Here is a 17,978-nt window from a genome sequence, read left to right on the forward strand (position 1 = left end):
TAAACGTCAAACATACATTTTAGGGAATTTCGATCCAGGCATGTTGGAAGGAAGGATCTGCTGCTGATTCCCCCATCTGTCCTCCCTGATGGTAAACAGTTAAGGAGAGAATTCCCACATACATCCCTCTGTTTGTATTAGGATCAGGGGTGGAATTCTAGCAGGAGCTCCTTTGCATCTTAGGCCACACCCTCCTGATGGAGCCAATCCTCCTGGAGCTTACAGTAGGCCCTGTACGAAGAGCCTTGTAAGCTCTTGGAGGATTGGCTACCTCAGGAGGGTGTGGTCTAAGATGCAAAGGAGCTCCTGCTACAATTCCACCCCTGATTAGGGTTCAAAATACTAGCCACTTTTTCTAGCACGATTATCGGCTGTCACTATAGGCACATCCCAGAAATTGTGCTTTGGAGTTGCAAAGGGTGGGGAGGCGTTACCCGTGTTACTGACCAGGGTATGTAACGGGGGCTAACACAGGCTGGAGAGAACCCCATCCCCTGCCCTCAGTTCCCAAAGGAAGGGATAAAAATTATGATTGATTTTGACCTTGCTTCTCTCAACTGATCTGTGAAACTGACTTCCAGAGACCAGAAAGCCAATTGCTGAGTACCTGAGAAAATAGGGTTGGATCTGATGATTCTCTTCTGCAAAATTTTCTTTCTCTTAGGTCAAAATTTCATTCAATGGAGAACTGCTTCTCTAGACGGAGAAAAGCCATCTTTTGGCTGAAGGGGAACCTCGTCTGCATTAGAGAACGACTTGGGGGGAAGGAATTCATGCCAATAGGTGTGTTGGAAACTAGACGGGAAGGAAACAGGAAGTGGACAAAGAGATGTGGGTTGAGCCCGGAAGCTCAAATGGGCTAGAGGAAAACGAGAGAGAAAATTAGAATGAAAGACAAGACATAAAACCTTGGTGAGTGGTTTTGTCCTCACTTTGGAGAAAGATGTCCTGTTGCAATCACTGCAGCCTTTAAAAAAAAACAACCCAAATTCATTATCCTTGCATGGGCCAAATGTAACTCTTCTGGGACAAATGACAAGCCCAGCCATCACTCTGACTCAGAATGGACTTTCGGTAAAAACAGAGAAAAACAAATAATTTTTGACAGTCTGCTATATGACCGCCCAATACCCATAAGGCACTGCAGCAGAATCACCTATAGGCACTTTGGCCAAACCCCCTGCGGAGAGGAACGGGCAGGTGTAGAAACAGTGTGATTTAATTTTGTCCTCACAGGAATTAAAAGCGAGCCCGGCCTGACCATCTAAAAGTGAGTACACAAACACGTTCCCAGAAGGATCGGCGAAACTGCAAGTAGGGAAAAGGAGTGTCCAGGATGCAATGAGATGAAGTGAGATGCAGACCAGCAAACGCAAGCTTGAAAGCGGTTTTTGAGTCTCTTCGGGAAGGCTCAAGAGCTTCCCTCAGGCATGACGACAGGAAGAAGGTAGCTGGTCAGAGAGCCTTCCGGAACATGAGGGTCACTGAAAAGGAAACAGATAGTCATGTCGAGGAGTGTCATGTCATAACCTTTCCGAGTGCAGGTAGAACGTCAGAAGGTCTCTCAGAAAATGTCCCGGGGTGGATGCCTGATGGGTTACTTTGTCTCATACGCCACGAGCCCCCAACCATTCTGACCCTGTGAAAACCTTTGGAATTCTGACACAAGGTAGTGGGCTCAACCACAAAATGGCCACTGCTGGAGGGGGAGCCTACCACAAAATGCCTGCTGCAGGAGGCAGGACCAACCACATAGAGGAAGCCCAAGTGCGATGGAGAAGAGCAGTAATTTAAAAAAAAAAAACCCACTGGGGAAAAAAGAAGACCAAAGCAAGGGTGACGGCTGTCGTTGAAACAACATTACCCTCCCCCACACCCTCCTTTCTTTTTTAACGGGCTCGCTAACGCCAAGAAACTTACCACAGTGTCGGCATCGGTGTCATCGGAACTGCTGATCACTATGCTGGCGACCTCTGTAAGCAGAGGTGGAACAATGTAAGCAGAGGACAAACAGAGATCTATTTGCTTATTGGGACGTTCAGGGTCATGGCAGAGACAAGGAGAGTGGGTCTGCAAGACCACAATGGCGGAGGCATGAACATACGAAGCTGCCTTCTACTGAATCAAACCCTGCGTCCATCAAAGTCAATATTGTCTACTCAGACCGGCAGCGGCTCTCCAGGGTCTCAAGCTGAGGTTTTTCACACCTACTTGCCTGGACCCTTCTTTGGAGATGCCGGGGATTGAACCTGGGACCTTCTGCTTCCCAAGCAGATATTCTACCACTGAGCCACCGTCCCTCCCCTCCAACATGTAGCCAGTGTTCCCTCTAAGCTGAGTGAGTGTGAGCTAGCTCACAGATTTTTAGCCTCCAGCTCATGCATTTTTTGTCTCAGCTCAGGAAGGATGACCCCAGAGCACACTGCATATGAACCTATGAAGCTGCCTTCTACTGAATCAAACCCTGGGTCCATCAAAATATTGTCTACTCAGACTGGCAGCGGCTCTCCAGGGTCTCAAGCTGAGGTTTTTCACACCTATTTGCCTGGACCCTTTTTTAGTTGGAGATGCCGGGGATTGAACCTGGGACCTTCTGCTTCCCAAGCAGATGCTCTACCACAGAGCCACCGTCCCTCCCCGCAGCAACCCCCGACTTCCTCGGTAGTCTCCCATCCAAATGCTAACCAGAACCCACCCTTCTTAGCTTCCGACATCTGATAAATTAGAACTAGCCTGAGCCATCTTGGTCAAGGCAGATGAATAGAGGTGAGTTGCCGTTGCCTGCCTCTGCGTAGCAACCCTGGACTTCCTTGGTGGCCTCCCATCCAATTATTAGCTAGGACCGACCCTGCTTAGTTTCCGAGCTGATGAAACTGAGCCAGAATGAGCCATCCAAGTCAGAGCAGGCAAACACAGATAGTTTGCCATTGCCTGCCTCTGCGTAGCAACCCGGGACTTCCTTGGCGGTCTCCCACCCAAATACTAACCAGGACCCACCCTTCTTAGCTTCCGACATCAGATGAAATGGGGCCCTTCAGGTCAGGACAGAGAAGCAAAGGCGTTTTGCCATCGCCTGCCTCTGCGTAGCAACCTAGGGCTTCCTTGGCGGTCTCTCATCCGAACACTAACCAGGACCCATCCCGCTCAGCTTCCAAGAGCTGATGCGATTGAGCTAGCCTGGGCTACCCAGGTCAGGGCAGACAAACAAAGGCGTTTTGCCATTTCCTGCCTCTGCGTAGCAACCCGGGGCTTCCTTGGTGGTATCTCCCATCCAAATACGAACCAGGACTCACCCCATTCAGCTTCCAAGAGCTGAGGCAATCGGGCTAGCCTGGGTCATCCAGGTCAGGCCAGACAAGCAAAGGCGTTTTGCCACTTCCTGCCTCTGCGCAGCAACCTCGGGCTTCCCGGGGGGTCTCCCTTCCAAAGTTCTAAGCGAGGCAGACCCTGCTTCCCTGCCAAGTGCTGGCGGGATCGGGGCCACCAGGCCAAGGCCGAGTGACTTCGGCAAGTCGCAAGCCTCCCGCCGTCCGAAAGTCAAGAAAGCCCTCCCCGTTCCCCTTACCCGATTCGCAGATCTCCGGGGGAGAATGGTCCCCGTCCCCCAAGTTGATGACGATCCTTCGGTCTCCCTCTGGGATGATTTCGTGGGCGCACGAAGAACACATCGCGGCCTCCTGGATGTGCCCGGTAGAGGTTTCGCCTTCTTGGCTCCCACGGGATTCGTGCTTCGGCATCTTAGGGGAGCCTGGATGGATTTCTCACAAAGGTTCAGAGGCCGCTTCTTCGGGGTGCTCATGGAAGGGATCTAGGAAGCAGAAACCAAACCATGGAGTTCACGGAGGGAGACAGATCCTCGGCTCGAGGCGGGAAGCCACGCTGCTCGCTGCCTGGAGACTTATGTTCTTTTAAAGAGAGCCAGTTTGGTGTAGTGGTTAAGTGCGTGGACTCTTATATGGGAGAACGGGGTTTGATTCCCCACGCCTCCACTTGCAGCTGCTGGAATGGCCTTGGGTCAGCCAAAACTCTTGCAGAGCAGTCCTTGAAAGGGCAGCTTCCGGGAGAGCTGTCTCAGCCCCACCTACCTCACAGGGTGTCTGCTGTGGGGGAGGAAGATAAAGGAGATTGTGAGCCACTCTGAGTGCTGGGTGGAATATAAATCCAGTGTCGTCATCTTCTTCTAAACATTTATCGGCCACTTTTCTTCAAGACTGAGCTGAAGGCTGCTTACAATAGACATTAAATGCATACCCCCCCACACACACACACATTTAAAACTACAATTTAGAACTGCTAGTCAGCCAAATGCAGTCCTAAATAAAACGATCTTCAACAGCCTCCTAAAGACAGCAAAGGGGCCAGCCGCACCTCCCTCAGGAGGCTATTCCGTAACGGTGGGGCTGCTGCCAAAAAGGCCCCGTCTTGTGTGCCCACAAAAACTAGCTTCTTTGATTGATGGGGCTGTTCAGAGGGCGTCTCCCTGAGCTCTTAAATCTTGGGGGGCAATGTATGAGAGAAGAAGTCCCATATTTTGTCTACGCAAGGTTTTCCCACGTCCTAGTCTGACATTCTTAAGCACGACACCATGCTGGCTCTCGTTAAATTGAAACTCAGATTCTCAGGATGAACAGAATTCTGTGCTAGGGAGCAATTTCTGCATGTATATAGCACATCACTGGCGGGGAGGAAACAGAAGGGCGACGCATCCTGCAATGTCCTTCAGTATGCTGTTTTCTCTCACTTAAGGGCATAAGAGAAGCCATGGTGGATCAGGCCAAAGGCCCATCAGGTCCAACACTCTGTCACACAGTGACCAAAAAACCCCAGGTGCCATCAGGAGGTCCATCAGTGGGGCCAGGACACTAGAAGCCCTCTCACTGTGCCCCCCCCACAAGCACCAAGAATACAGAGCATCACTGCCCCAGACAGAGAATTCCATCTATACCCTGTGGCTAATAGCCCCTGATGGACCTCTGCTCCATATTGTCAGCGTAGTGGCATTGAGGTTCCAAGAATGGATAGACTTATTTTAGATTAAAAATAAGTTTCCATTTATTGATTGCAACAATGTTGCACAGCACAGAGTCATTGATACTAATGACGAAAGGGGTTCAAGCATAGGCATTTATGGATACACATCAAAGCCAGGAGGTTAAAATTGCTTCCCATAATAAAAGCTGGGCTGCCTCGTTGACAGTGAGCATTCCCTTATCTGTTATCTCCCCGGCATGGCCTGTCTCTACTCCCCGCTGTGGCCTTGCTAGCTTGCCCTGAGAACTAGCTGGATGTTTAACACTTCAAAGCTCTCTGGGAAGCTCTCTGGCACCTGGACTGTCTCCTCCAGTTATTCTTTACATCATGTTGCAGTTTCCTGGTTAGTGAAGCGAGGTGCTAGGGTGTTAGTATCAGATAAACATTTCAGGTAATAAAGACAAGCTTCAATGCACAGAGCTGACACGTATGCTTATCCAATCCCCCCTTGAAGCTGGCTATGCTTGTAGCCGCCGCCACCTCCTGTGGCAGTGAATTCCACGTGTTAATCACCCTTCAGGTGAAGAAGGACTTCCTTTTATCCGTTCTAACCTGACTGCTCAGCGATTTCATTGAGTGCCCACAAGTTCTTGTACTGAGAAAGGGAGAAAAGTACTTCTTTCTCTACCTTCTCTATCCCAGGCATAATCCTGTAAACCTCTAGCATGTCACCCCTCGGTCGATGTTTCTCCACGCTAAAGAGCCCCAAGCATTTTAAACTTTCTTCATAGGGAAAGTGTTCCAACCCTTGTTCTACTTGCCCTTTTCTGCACAAAGTAAACAAACTGCGGTTTGGCCACTTGGCGACACAGTGTTGGACTGGATGAACCATTAGCCTGATCCAACATGGCTTCTCTGATGTTCTTATGTCTGGGCTGGCAGTGATGCTTTGCATTCTTGGTGCTGGTGGGGGGGAGTGGGCAAGAGTAGGGGGGCTTCTAGAGTTCTGGCTCCGCTAGTGGACCTCCTGACGGCACCGCCTGGGTTTCGGGCACTGCATGACAGTTTCGGACACTGCATGGTCTGATCCAACATGGCTTCTCTGACGTTCTTATGAACTACTCAGAAGACGACAGACACAGTAACAAACTTGTTACCAACCCACGAGGAACTTACTAATCCACGAGGACTCTTTTCGATGCTGAGGGTATACGTGGGCGTCTGCGTCTCCTGGGCCTTGGGATGGTTAATCTCATTTTGCGGAGTTTCCTGTATGCAAAAAACAATAGAAGTGGAAACTGAAATAGCTTTAACGCCCAAGAAAGACTGACAGATGTCTGAACCCGGCTCCTTTGGCAATGAACCAGAAGCCAAAGGATGTCAAGGAGATGAGCGCTGATACTAATTAAGTGGGGGGAAAGGATAGGCATCCACATCGTCATGGTTACCCAGAAGCTCCTTTGCATATTAGGCCACACACCTCTGATGTAGCCAATCCTCCAAGAGCTTTCAAGGCTCTTTTTTGTAAGCTCTTAGGGGATTGGCTACATCAGGGGTGTGTGGCCTAATATGCAAAGGAGCTCCTGCTGCAATTCTACACCTGGCCCCACTCCATAGCCTCTCTTCCTTCAACATGGCCGTGCTCATTTATTAATGTATACCCTGCCTTTCTCCCTCCTGGGGACCAGAAATGGCTCCCATCTTTCTCCTCTCTTCCCTTTTATCCCCACAACAACCTTGTGGGGTGGGGTAGGCCGAGAGCGTGTGATTGGCTCAGTCACTCAGCAAGATGCCAAGGCAGAGCAAGGATTCGAAACCGAATCTCTCAGATCCTAGTCAGACCCTCCGATACTAGTCCAACACTCTTCACCACTACACCGCATTGGCTCTCTTAAAGACAAATCGCACATCCCAAGTTCTAATCCAGAGCCAGGGCAGCGTAGCAGTTAACGAGCGTCAGACCAGTATCTTGGGGATCTGGGTTCAAATCCGCACTCGTGCCATGGAAGCTTGCTCGGTGACCTTGTCTTGTCACACACTCAGCCTAACCCACCTCTCAGGGTTGTTGCGAGGCTCAAATGGAGGAGCAGAGAAGGAAATAAATAAACTTTGGTCTCAAACTGGGGAAGAAGGCAGAGTACAAATGAAAAAAGAAGCTGAACAATTGCAGAATCCCAACTTCCTTTGTTTGAAACATAAGCAAGAAATGTCCGCTAATTTTCCATCATGTGATTTTGGAATATGTGTCAGGTGCGTACCTACAAATACCAAATAAACACACACACAGTGTTGGGTTTTTTAAAACCATCTGCATGGAATTTTTTTTCTTTTGTTGTTGGTGTTAACGTAATTTTTACAATTTGTTACAATTACATAATGTTGTTACAATTACATAATTGGGTCTTTCTTCCCTCCAAAAGATGGTTTGCGAGCTTTATCCGAGATGGCTTCGTTCTAGGTTTTAAACCACCCAAAAGCCGTGTAGAAGAAAATCAGAGTGCCCTTATGGCCCACTGGATGCCGGTGGACTTCATCCATCGACTTTCCAGAACTCACCCACCAAGAACTACTGCGCAACCCCCCAGTGGAATGTTTGGGGGCTGCGCATGACCCAGGAACACCTCTACGCATCGCCTCACTTCTTTTTTTTCCAGTGGGAATCAAACAAGTGAAGCTGCTGACATATTTTGCCATTCGTGTTCCTTACTTTGCTGCTTAAATACTCTGGGGAACCATGTCCTCAACAAAGCCTGTCCCTGTGAACTCTGAACCTCAACGTTTTTAGGCAGGGGTCACCTTCCACATCCCCTTCCCACCACCTTACCGTGTTGAGAGCCGCAGCAGAAGTAGATGGAGCGCTGCTGGCAGCGGCGGGATCTACAAGAAGAAAGGAACACGTCAAACTGATTTTGAGACCGTCGGACCCCCTTGGTTTATCCTGCTTAATACTGTTGATTCTGACTAGCGACGGCACTCCAGGATCCCGTAAGAGCAGAGGTGGCCAACGGTAGCTCTCCAGATGTTCTTTGCCCTCAACTCCCATCAGCCACAGCCATTGGCCATGCTGGCTGGGGCTGATGGGAGTTGTAGGCAAAAAACATCTGGGGAGCTAACATTGGCCACCCCTGAGTAAGAGCATAAGACAGACCACTAGTCTGATCCAGCAGGGCTCTTTTGATGGTCTCATCAGGAGGAAGCCTTTGTCTCTGTGCTCTGTTGTTGGCCCTTTCAGAGGAACTGGTTGGCTACTCGGCAGGACAGGATGCTGGGACTAAACTGGGAGTGGCCAAACTTGCCTAATATAAGAGCCACATCAGATGTTTGAGAGCCGGGAGGGAGGGAGGGAAGGAAGGCAGGCAAATAGATGGGGAGGGGGGAAGGAGAGAGAGGTGGAAAGAAAGCAACTTTAACTTTAAATGCACAGGCTTGCTTGGCTTTGAGAAGCGATTTAAACATCAGATGTCTGAGAGCCACAAGACATGAACATTACATGTTTGAGGGAGGGAGGGAGGGAGGGAGGAAGGAAGGAAGGAAGGAAGGAAGGAAGGAAGGAAGGAAGGAAGGAAGGAAGGAAGGAAGGAAGGAAGGAAGGAAGGAAGGGGGAGGGAGGGAGGGAGGGAGGGAGGGAGGGAGGGAGGGAGGGAGGGAGGGAGGCAGAAAGAAATCACCTTTAACTTTAAATGCATACTTCAAGCTTCCAGCTGGCTTGGCTTGGAAAAGTGATTTAAAGAGATAAATGCCTTTTCCAAGTGGGCTGACACAGTGGTGGGGGCTTCAAGAGCCACACAATATGTGTGAAAGAGCCACAGTTTGGCCATCCCTGGACTAGATGGGCCACAGGTCTGATCCAGCAGGGATCATCTGATGTCCTTATGAAGGCCTCGGCCTCTCTGCGTTGTTGACGGCCCTCGGGATCTGGTTGGCCACTGCGTGAGACGAGATGCTCGGCTAGATGGACCCCTGGTCTGATCTGAGGTTGTTCAGAAGTCCCCAGAAGCAGGCCAATGAGCCGACGTCAGGGAGCGCGCCTCACCTCTCTGTTCCATCACTTTCTCGCAGAGAGCCCGGAGCTTGTCCTTGACCCCCGCAAAGTTCCTCGTCGGGATCCTCTGCCCCGCCATCGGCACTCGCTCCTCCCTGAGCTCCTCCAGAGACTCCTTGATAAACAGGTGCATGTCCATCACCTCCTGGTCGGAGGCAAAGTCCTTCATCTTCTCCACCAGCTGCGTGCCGGCCTTCATCCGGTGGAGGGCACGCTCCATGTCCTGCAGCTTTGCCTGGGTGTCCTGCCGCTCCTGGTGGAGCTGCCTGTCCACTTCCTCCAATAACCGGTCCCCCCTTTGCCGGATCTGACGGACCATCTCCTCCACCTTCTCCTGGATCAGCGCCCGGGTTTCGTTCCGCACGGTCTCCATCTCCTGCTCCTTCTGCCGGAGGTGGCCGAGGGTTTGCTCGCAACGCTGCTCCTTCTCCCGGAGCTCCTCCCTCATCCTGCCCAGCTCCTCCTTCCTCTCCTGGATCTCCACGCTGATGTCGCAGTAGAACCGGGAGTGGGTGTTGTCCAGCAGGGCACAGGAACAGCACAGCGGCTTGCGGCACTGGCGGCAATAGAGGCTGCCGGAGAGAAAACACTCGGGATGATTTTGAGATTCCCCCCCCTTTTTTCCCTTTTTTTAAAATTTACTTAATTAAAAGCAAATTCCCTTCAGAACAGGGGTGTCAAACATGCGGCCCGGGGGCTGAATCAGGCCCTCAGATGGCTCCTAACAGGCCACCCGAGCAACTGGCTGTCATCTCCTTCTTTCTCCTTCTGCAGAACAGCTTGCTTTGCAAGGCTTGCTCAGTCGCAAAGGAGCAAAGTCTCTGTTTTCTCTATTGGCTGAGGCTCCTCCCTTGGGGAAAAAAAGGGGGGAGGCAGAGCTTGCTTTGCCAGCCTCTCTCAATTGCACAGCAGAGCTACTGAGCCAAGCCTCTCTTCCTTCTATTGGCTGAGGCTCCTCCCTCTCCTGGTCCCCTGGGGAAGGAAGGAAAGAGCCAGCGCTTCCTTTGCCCAGTTCCTTGGAACCCATGAGAGAGATGCACAGAAAGCACCTTTAAGACCAATAAGTGCTAATATTTTAAGCACGTTTCATTTTAAGGTTTTTTTTAAAAAGAAGACGATAGAAGAAGATATTAGATTTATATCCCGCCCTTCACTCCGAAGAGTCTCAGAGCGGCTCACAATCTCCTTTCCCTTCCTCCCCCACAACAGACACCCTGTGAGGTAGATGAAGATATTGGATTTATATCCCGCCCTCCACTCCGAAGAGTCTCAGAGCGGCTCACAATCTCCTTTCCCTTCCTCCCCCACAACAGACACCCTGTGAGGTAGATGAAGATATTGGATTTATATCCCGCCCTCCACTCCGAAGAGTCTCAGAGCGGCTCACCATCTCCTTTCCCTTCCTCCCCCACAACAGACACCCTGTGAGGTAGATGAAGATATTGGATTTATATCCCGCCCTCCACTCCGAAGAGTCTCAGAGCGGCTCACAATCTCCTTTCCCTTCCTCCCCCACAACAGACACCCTGTGAGGTAGATGAAGATATTGGATTTATATCCCGCCCTCCACTCCGAAGAGTCTCAGAGCGGCTCACAATCTCCTTTCCCTTCCTCCCCCACAACAGACACCCTGTGAGGTAGATGAAGATATTGGATTTATATCCCGCCCTCCACTCCGAAGAGTCTCAGAGCGGCTCACAATCTCCTTTCCCTTCCTCCCCCACAACAGACACCCTGTGAGGTAGATGAAGATATTGGATTTATATCCCGCCCTCCACTCCGAAGAGTCTCAGAGCGGCTCACAATCTCCTTTCCCTTCCTCCCCCACAACAGACACCCTGTGAGGTAGATGAAGATATTGGATTTATATCCCGCCCTCCACTCCGAAGAGTCTCAGAGCGGCTCACCATCTCCTTTCCCTTCCTCCCCCACAACAGACACCCTGTGAGGTAGATGAAGATATTGGATTTATATCCCGCCCTCCACTCCGAAGAGTCTCAGAGCGGCTCACAATCTCCTTTCCCTTCCTCCCCCACAACAGACACCCTGTGAGGTAGATGAAGATATTGGATTTATATCCCGCCCTCCACTCCGAAGAGTCTCAGAGCGGCTCACAATCTCCTTTCCCTTCCTCCCCCACAACAGACACCCTGTGAGGTAGATGAAGATATTGGATTTATATCCCGCCCTCCACTCCGAAGAGTCTCAGAGCGGCTCACAATCTCCTTTCCCTTCCTCCCCCACAACAGACACCCTGTGAGGTGGCTGGGGCTGGAGAGGGCTCTCACAGCAGCTGCCCTTTCAAGGACAACCTCTGCCAGAGCTCTGGCTGACCCAAGGCCATGCTAGCAGCTGCAAGTGGAGGAGTGGGGAATCAAACCCGGTTCTCCCAGATAAGAGTCGGCACACTTAACCACTACACCAAACTGGCTTTAATTGTGTTTGTCCGTGTCCTTTATAAAGTTTATATCTTTGCTACCTAATGTTACACAGCTACGCATATGGCCCAGCCCAACAAGGTTTCATATATGTTAGATCCGGCCCTCATAACAAATGAGTTTGACACCCCCGCTTCTGAACATATCCATACATGCACGTAATCCTGCTTTTACATAACTGTATTCTTACACAACAGTATTGTAACATATAAGTTCCAGACTAGAGTTCAATGAATATGTCTTTAAAAATAAATTGTTTTTTTCATATAGTGCATTTCTACGAAGGATGCCTTATTCCGACAAATCTGTGACTACCGGGTAGCATCGCTCAGTCACATTTCTCTCTCATGTTCTGGGTGAAGCATTTAGGTTACTATAAGCTACTTCTGAATATATAAAATGGTCCCAGATTTTACTTTCCAGGACTGAATATTAGGTACATTTTTATCTGTCCATCGATCGGCTAACATAGATTTTGCCAACGACAATAAGATTGACATCATACCCCTCTTGCTTATAGATAACGTCAGCTGGTTTCCAGTTGTCTAGTAAAAGCACCATTGGGTCAAAAGGGATCTGTATTTGCAAAATAGCTTTTACAGTTCTTACGATTTGCATCCAAAATTGTTGGATCTTCGGACACGATCACCAAAACATGCAGTTAAGAAGCTTGAGATTCCTGTTTTAAAGAAGGTGATACTTTCTCTGCGGCTTAACATGCCTGAGTTTGCTATAGCCTTACATTCGAAATTTAAAGTCATCCCCTTCCATAGAAGTTTGGCTGAATGAATGTCGGGAGTACTTTGTTTTAGACAAAAATCACTTATCATTTGGATGGGAGCAAGTCCTTAAAACAGAGGTTTAATATTTTAGTCAAGGGGTCCCCCTTTTATGGGATATTTTTCACGTGGGAATTGTGGTTCAAATGAGCAGCGTATGCTGGTTTGGCATTAGTTTGTGTTACTTGATTACTGTTTATAATCTGGGTTTCTTTAGATGGTTTTTTTGGTGACTGGGTGGGTTTGATCTCGTCTGTTTATATATTTACATGTAATTCTGTATGTGATTCTGTGTGTATCTCTGTATTTTGAACAGGGCTTTATTTGCAGCAGGAACTCCTTTGCATATTAGGCCACACACCCCTGATGGAGCCAACCCTCCAAGAGCTTACAGGGCTCTTAGTACAGGGTCCAGAGATAGAATTCTAGCAGGGGATCCTTTGCATATTAGACCACACACCCCTGATGCAGCCAACCCTCCAAGAGCTTCCAGGGCTCTTAGTACAGGGTCCAGAGATAGAATTCTAGCAGGGGATCCTTTGCATATTAGGCCACACCCCTGATGGAGCCAACCCTCCAAGAGCTTACAGGGCTCTTAGTACAGGGTCCAGAGATAGAATTCTAGCAGGGGCTCCTTTGCATATTAGGCCACACTCCCCTGATATAGCCAATCCTACAAGAGTTTTCAGAGCTCTCAGTACAGGGCCCACGATAAGCTCTTGGAGGATTGGCTACATCAGGGATGTGTGGCTGAATATGCAAAGGAGTTCCTGCCACAAAAAAAAGCCCTGTTAACATCAGTATATCTTTGAAGATTACAGCAAATGTTCTGCTCAGGGTGTGAACTGCTCCTCAGTGGGCGGGTGGGGGGGAGGTTAGAAGGGACATTGCTAACAGGTCCAGGTAGATCAGTTCACCAAGAGAAGGGTGACACATGATTGCCAACAGGACTTTTTTGTACCAGGAACTTCTTTGCATATTAGGCCGCACAGCCCTGATGTAGCCAATCCTCCTACAAAAAAGAGCCCTGTAAGCTCTTGGGAGGACTGGCTGCATCAAGGGGGTGTGGCCTAATATGCCAAGGAGTTCCTGCCACAAAAAAGCCCAGATTTTGAAATATACTTTTTCGAAAATGTAAAAGAAAAGACAGTGCTGAACGCAACACGTTGGCGGCGGCGTTCCAGTTTTGCATCCCTAATCCTACGGCAAGAGGCCCCAACGCGGTGCCCACGGACACTTCTGAAGCCTGCCAAGTGCTTTTTTAGGAAGCAGGTAGGGCTTTTGCCCAGTCAGACTTCTGGCTGACTATTGGAAATGCAATTGGCTGCACAATTCTTTTTCAGAATGTACCCCAGCACAAGGATCTGCACTCTTGGACTGAAGCGAAGGCTCTCTCAATCGCACAGCAGAGCTACTGAGCCAAGCCTCTTTTCCTTCTGTTGGCTGAGACTCCTCCCCCTCCTGGCCCCCTGGGGAAGGAAGGAAAGAGCCAGAGCCTCCTTTGTCCAGTTCCCTGGATCCCATGGGAGAGATACAAAGAAAGCACTTTTAAGACCAACGAGCGCTAACGTTTTAAGTTTTTTAAATCTTTAATTGCGTTTGTCTGTGTCTTTTATAAAGTTTATATCTCTGCTACCTAATGTTAAATAGGTGCACACCTATTTAACTAAATGTTAGATCCGGCCCTCATAACAAATGCGTTCAACACCCCTTCACTACGTGGACGAAAACAACTGGCGCTGTAACATGCAGTCAAACAATTATGAAACGCTAAGAAATTACTAAAATAGTTTCATTGTGTTATTTGTTAAGAACAACACAAATGATTCAATATCAGAAATATTACAGAGAAATTACATATCCTATTGAAGCACTAATAAATCCAAGAAATCCAAGAATATCTGAATGTTTTGCAACATTTGCACAGTGAAAGACAGGATGGAAAGATGGACTGAAAAAAAATATATTTTTTTTTTGTTCCAGCACAACTCACTGGACAGCAGGTGTCACTGAAGTGGCAGATGCGGTTCAATGTGGCCAAGTGCAAAGTAATGCACATTGGGGCCAAGAATCCCAGCTACAAATACAAGTTGATGGGGTGTGAACTGGCAGAGACTGACCAAGAGAGAGATCTTGGGGTCGTGGTAGATAATTCACTGAAAATGTCAAGACAGTGTGCGATTGCAATAAAAAAGGCAAACGCCATGCTGGGAATTATTAGGAAGGGAATTGAAAACAAATCAGCCAGTATCATAATGCCCCTGTATAAATCGATGGTGCGGTCTCATTTGGAGTACTGTGTGCAGTTCTGGTCGCCGCACCTCAAAAAGGATATTATAGCATTGGAGAAAGTTCAGAAAAGGGCAACTAGAATGATTAAAGGGCTGGAACACCTTCCTTATGAAGAAAGGTTGAAACGCTTAGGGCTCTTTAGCTTGGAGAAACGTCGACTGAGGGGTGACATGATAGAGGTTTACAAGATAATGCATGGGATGGAGAAAGTAGAGAAAGAAGTACTTTTCTCCCTTTCTCACAATACGAGAACTCGTGGGCATTCGATGAAATTGCTGAGCAGACAGGTTAAAACGGATAAAAGGAAGTACTTCTTCACCCAAAGGGTGATTAACATGTGGAATTCACTGCCACAGGAGGTGGTGGCGGCCACAAGCATGGCCACCTTCAAGAGGGGGTTAGATAAAAATATGGAGCAGAGGTCCATCAGTGGCTATTAGCCACAGTGTGTATGTGTGTGTGTATATATATATATATTTATATATATATATATTTGGCCGCTGTGTGACACAGAATGTTGGACTGGATGGGCCATTGGCCTGATCTAACATGGCTTCTCTTATGTTCTTATGAAATACTTGTCACTCGTTCAAAAGATAATCAGGATTCATCCACGACCTCAACTTTCGTGGCGCAATTGTTGCAAAATGTTCCTGTATCCAGAAATTCTTGCAATTGCTTCCATTGGATATATAATGTCTATGTATGCCATTTCTGATATCGAAGCAGTTGCGTTATTACGTCCAACAAATAATACAATGCAACTATTTTCGTAATTTCTTAAGAGATTCTCGATTGTTTAACTGCACAATTTACGACATCAACTGTTGTTGTCCGCACAGTGTTTTCCATTCTTTTCCGTAAGTGACACACAAAGTTCCACAGCCGCCTTGAGCCCTGATTGAATCCTGGTTATCTTTTGAACGAGTGACAAGTATTTCAGTGACACCAGCTTTCCAGTGAGTTGTGCTGGAACACACAAACAAACAAAAAACCAAAAATTCAGTCCATCTTTCCATCCCATCCCATCTTTCACTGCGCAAATGTTGCAAAACATTCAGACGAGAGAGTGGGATACAAATGTAATAAAATAAAACAAAATCCCTCTTAGGATCCCTCTGAGGATGTTCTCCGCAGCCGAGAACGAAACGTCTGGAAGGAAAACTTTCTCCAGTAGAACACGGCACTTGAGCCCAAAAGATTCTACAAACCCTAATGACGTTACCTGCCGTGAAAACTTTTCCTTTTACTGTTTCAGTCTTGGACTGAAGCGAAGGCTCTCTCAATCGCACAGCAGAGCTACTGAGCCAAGCCTCTTTTCCTTCTATTGGCTGAGACTCCTCCCCCTCCTGGCCCCCTGGGGAAGGAAGGAAAGAGGTATAAAATCCCTCTTACTTTCCCACCTGGAGGCTGGAAAAACTTCCGAGCACTCTGCTTTTCCCTTCCACAGTTCCTTCTATGCGCTTCCGTGGACTTCTTACCTTGCAATCTGACCCTGGTTACAATGGGTCGGATTGGAGCAGAAGAGGATGCAGGACTTCCGGGCCCCCGACAGGAACCTGGCGGCGGAATCGGCCTTCACGTCCTCGATCCTCTGGGCCTCGTGGCTCTTCTGCTTCAAGTACCACTGGTGAGCCTCGTGGCACTTCACGCAGAGGAACTCCTTGCATTCCGAGCACCAGAACTCTGCTTTCACTTTGCAACGGGAACACGCCAAGTCCTGGCCGGCCGCAATCTTCTGGTAAGTGCTCAGATTGGCCTGCAGGTGCGTGAAGAGGAGGTTGTCCAGGGAGCGAGGGACGGGAACCCGGCAGACGGGACAGTGGCCGACCGGCTTGGATTCTTGGATGCATTCGGAGCAAAGAGTGTGAAGGCAGGCGAGGAGTTTGGGGTTCTGGGCTTCTTTCTGGCACTTGTCGCACAACAGGAACTGGAATTCTTGCTCCATTCTGTGAGGAAGAGAGAGAAAGAGGTTAGCACCTTTTTTTGGAGAGAGCCAGTTTTGGTGTAGTGGTTAAGTGCGTGGACTCTTATCAGGCAGAACTGGATTTGATTCCCCACTCCTCCACTTGCAGCTGCTGGAATGGCCTTGGGTCATCCATAGCTATCACAGAGGTTGTCCTTGAAAGGGCAGCTGCTGTCAGAGCCCTCTCAGCCCCATCCACCTCACAGGGTGTCTGTTGTGGGGGGGAGAAGATAAAGGAGATTGAAAACCGCTCTGAGACTCAGAGATTCAGAGCGGAGGGCGGGATATAAATCCAATATCTTCTTCTTCATCATCTTGGAACAAACTGGTACCCAATGGTAGATGGCAGAACATCTTCCATCTTTTGTTTTGGAATGATATATTTCCCCATGGAAGAATGTCCCGACTCACATGCGTAACTGGTGGTGGTGAAAAGTGTCATCAAGTCACAGCCGATTTATGGTGACTCCATAAGGTTTTCAAGACAAGAGACGGGCAGAAGCGGCTTGCCATTGCCTGCCTCTACGTTTCAACCCGGGACTTCCTAGCTGGTCTCCCATCCGAGTACTAACCAAGACCAACCCTGCTTAGCTTCTGAGATATGATGAGATCATATGAACATATATATATGAACATCTTAAGCTGCCTTATACTGTATCAGACCCTCGGTCCATCAAAGTCAGTATTGTCTACTCAGACTGGCAGCGGCTCTCCAGGGCCTCAAGCTGGTTTTTCACACCTATTTGCCTGGACCTTTTTTAGTTGGAGATGCCGGGGATTGAACCTGGGACCTTCTGCTTATCAAGCAGATGCTCTACCACTGAGCCACCGTCCCTTCCAAAGGGTATGAACATATGAAGCTGCCTTCTACTGAAATCAGACCCTCAGTCCATCAAAGTCAGTATTGCCTACTCAGAGTGGCAGCGGTTCTCCAGGGTCTCAAGCTGGTTTTTCACACCTATTTGCCTGGACCTTTTTTAGTTGGAGATGCCAGGGATTGAACCTGGGACCTTCTGTTTGCCAAGCAGATGCTCTACCAGTGAGCCACCATCCCTCCCCTAGTCTGGGCCATCTAGGTGCGGGCACAGATAAACAGAGGCTGCTTGCCACTGCCTACCTCTGAACAGCAACCCTGGCATTTCTAGGTGGTTTCCCATCCAAATGCTAACCCGGGCTGACCCTGCTCAGCTTCCAAGACCTGACAAGATTGGGCTAGCCTGGGCTACTCAGATCAGCGCACATGTAAGTATAGTTTCTGTTTATCTATAGCTGCTATGTCACAAATCAATCACGACAGCCGGGAGAAAGAGCACTGGCAAACAACAGGGCTTGCACAGGGCGTGTTAAGAAAGAAAGGCAAATGTTATTTTAAGTTCTGCCACCATTATTTATATTAGGGGTGTCAAACATGTGGCCCAGGGGCCAAATCAGGCCCCCGGAGGGCTCCTATCAGGCCCCCGAGCAACTGGCTGTCATCTGCTTCCTTCTCC

General features: G+C 48.9%; 1 protein-coding gene across 1 annotated transcript; it reads right to left on the bottom strand.

Annotated features, from left to right (window-relative positions):
- Nucleotides 1-1,203: 1,203 nt before the first annotated feature.
- Nucleotides 1,204-16,470, bottom strand: LOC132587929 (protein PML-like). The gene is made up of 7 exons (XM_060260342.1): nucleotides 16,004-16,470; nucleotides 9,005-9,585; nucleotides 7,796-7,848; nucleotides 6,148-6,240; nucleotides 3,566-3,808; nucleotides 1,921-1,973; nucleotides 1,204-1,484 (listed from the first exon to the last, which is right to left on the bottom strand). Exons 1-6 carry the CDS (start codon nucleotides 16,468-16,470, stop codon nucleotides 1,959-1,961), a joined length of 1,452 nt encoding a protein of 483 aa, XP_060116325.1. The 3' UTR covers nucleotides 1,204-1,484; nucleotides 1,921-1,958.
- Between the last annotated feature and the right edge of the window lie 1,508 nt (nucleotides 16,471-17,978).

The sequence above is a fragment of the Heteronotia binoei genome, chromosome 19 (assembly GCF_032191835.1).
Source record: "Heteronotia binoei isolate CCM8104 ecotype False Entrance Well chromosome 19, APGP_CSIRO_Hbin_v1, whole genome shotgun sequence".
Taxonomy (NCBI): domain Eukaryota; kingdom Metazoa; phylum Chordata; class Lepidosauria; order Squamata; family Gekkonidae; genus Heteronotia; species Heteronotia binoei.

Coding starts and splice junctions, on each gene's coding strand:
- LOC132587929 (XM_060260342.1), bottom strand. CDS start 16,470: ATGGAGCAAGAATTCCAGTTCCTGTTGTGCGACAAGTGCCAGAAAGAA. Junction 9,586..16,003: donor AACCAGGGTCAGATTGCAAG/GTAAGAAGTCCA, acceptor TCTCTCCGGCAG/CCTCTATTGCCGCCAGTGCC. Junction 7,849..9,004: donor GAAAGTGATGGAACAGAGAG/GTGAGGCGCGCT, acceptor TTCTTCTTGTAG/ATCCCGCCGCTGCCAGCAGC.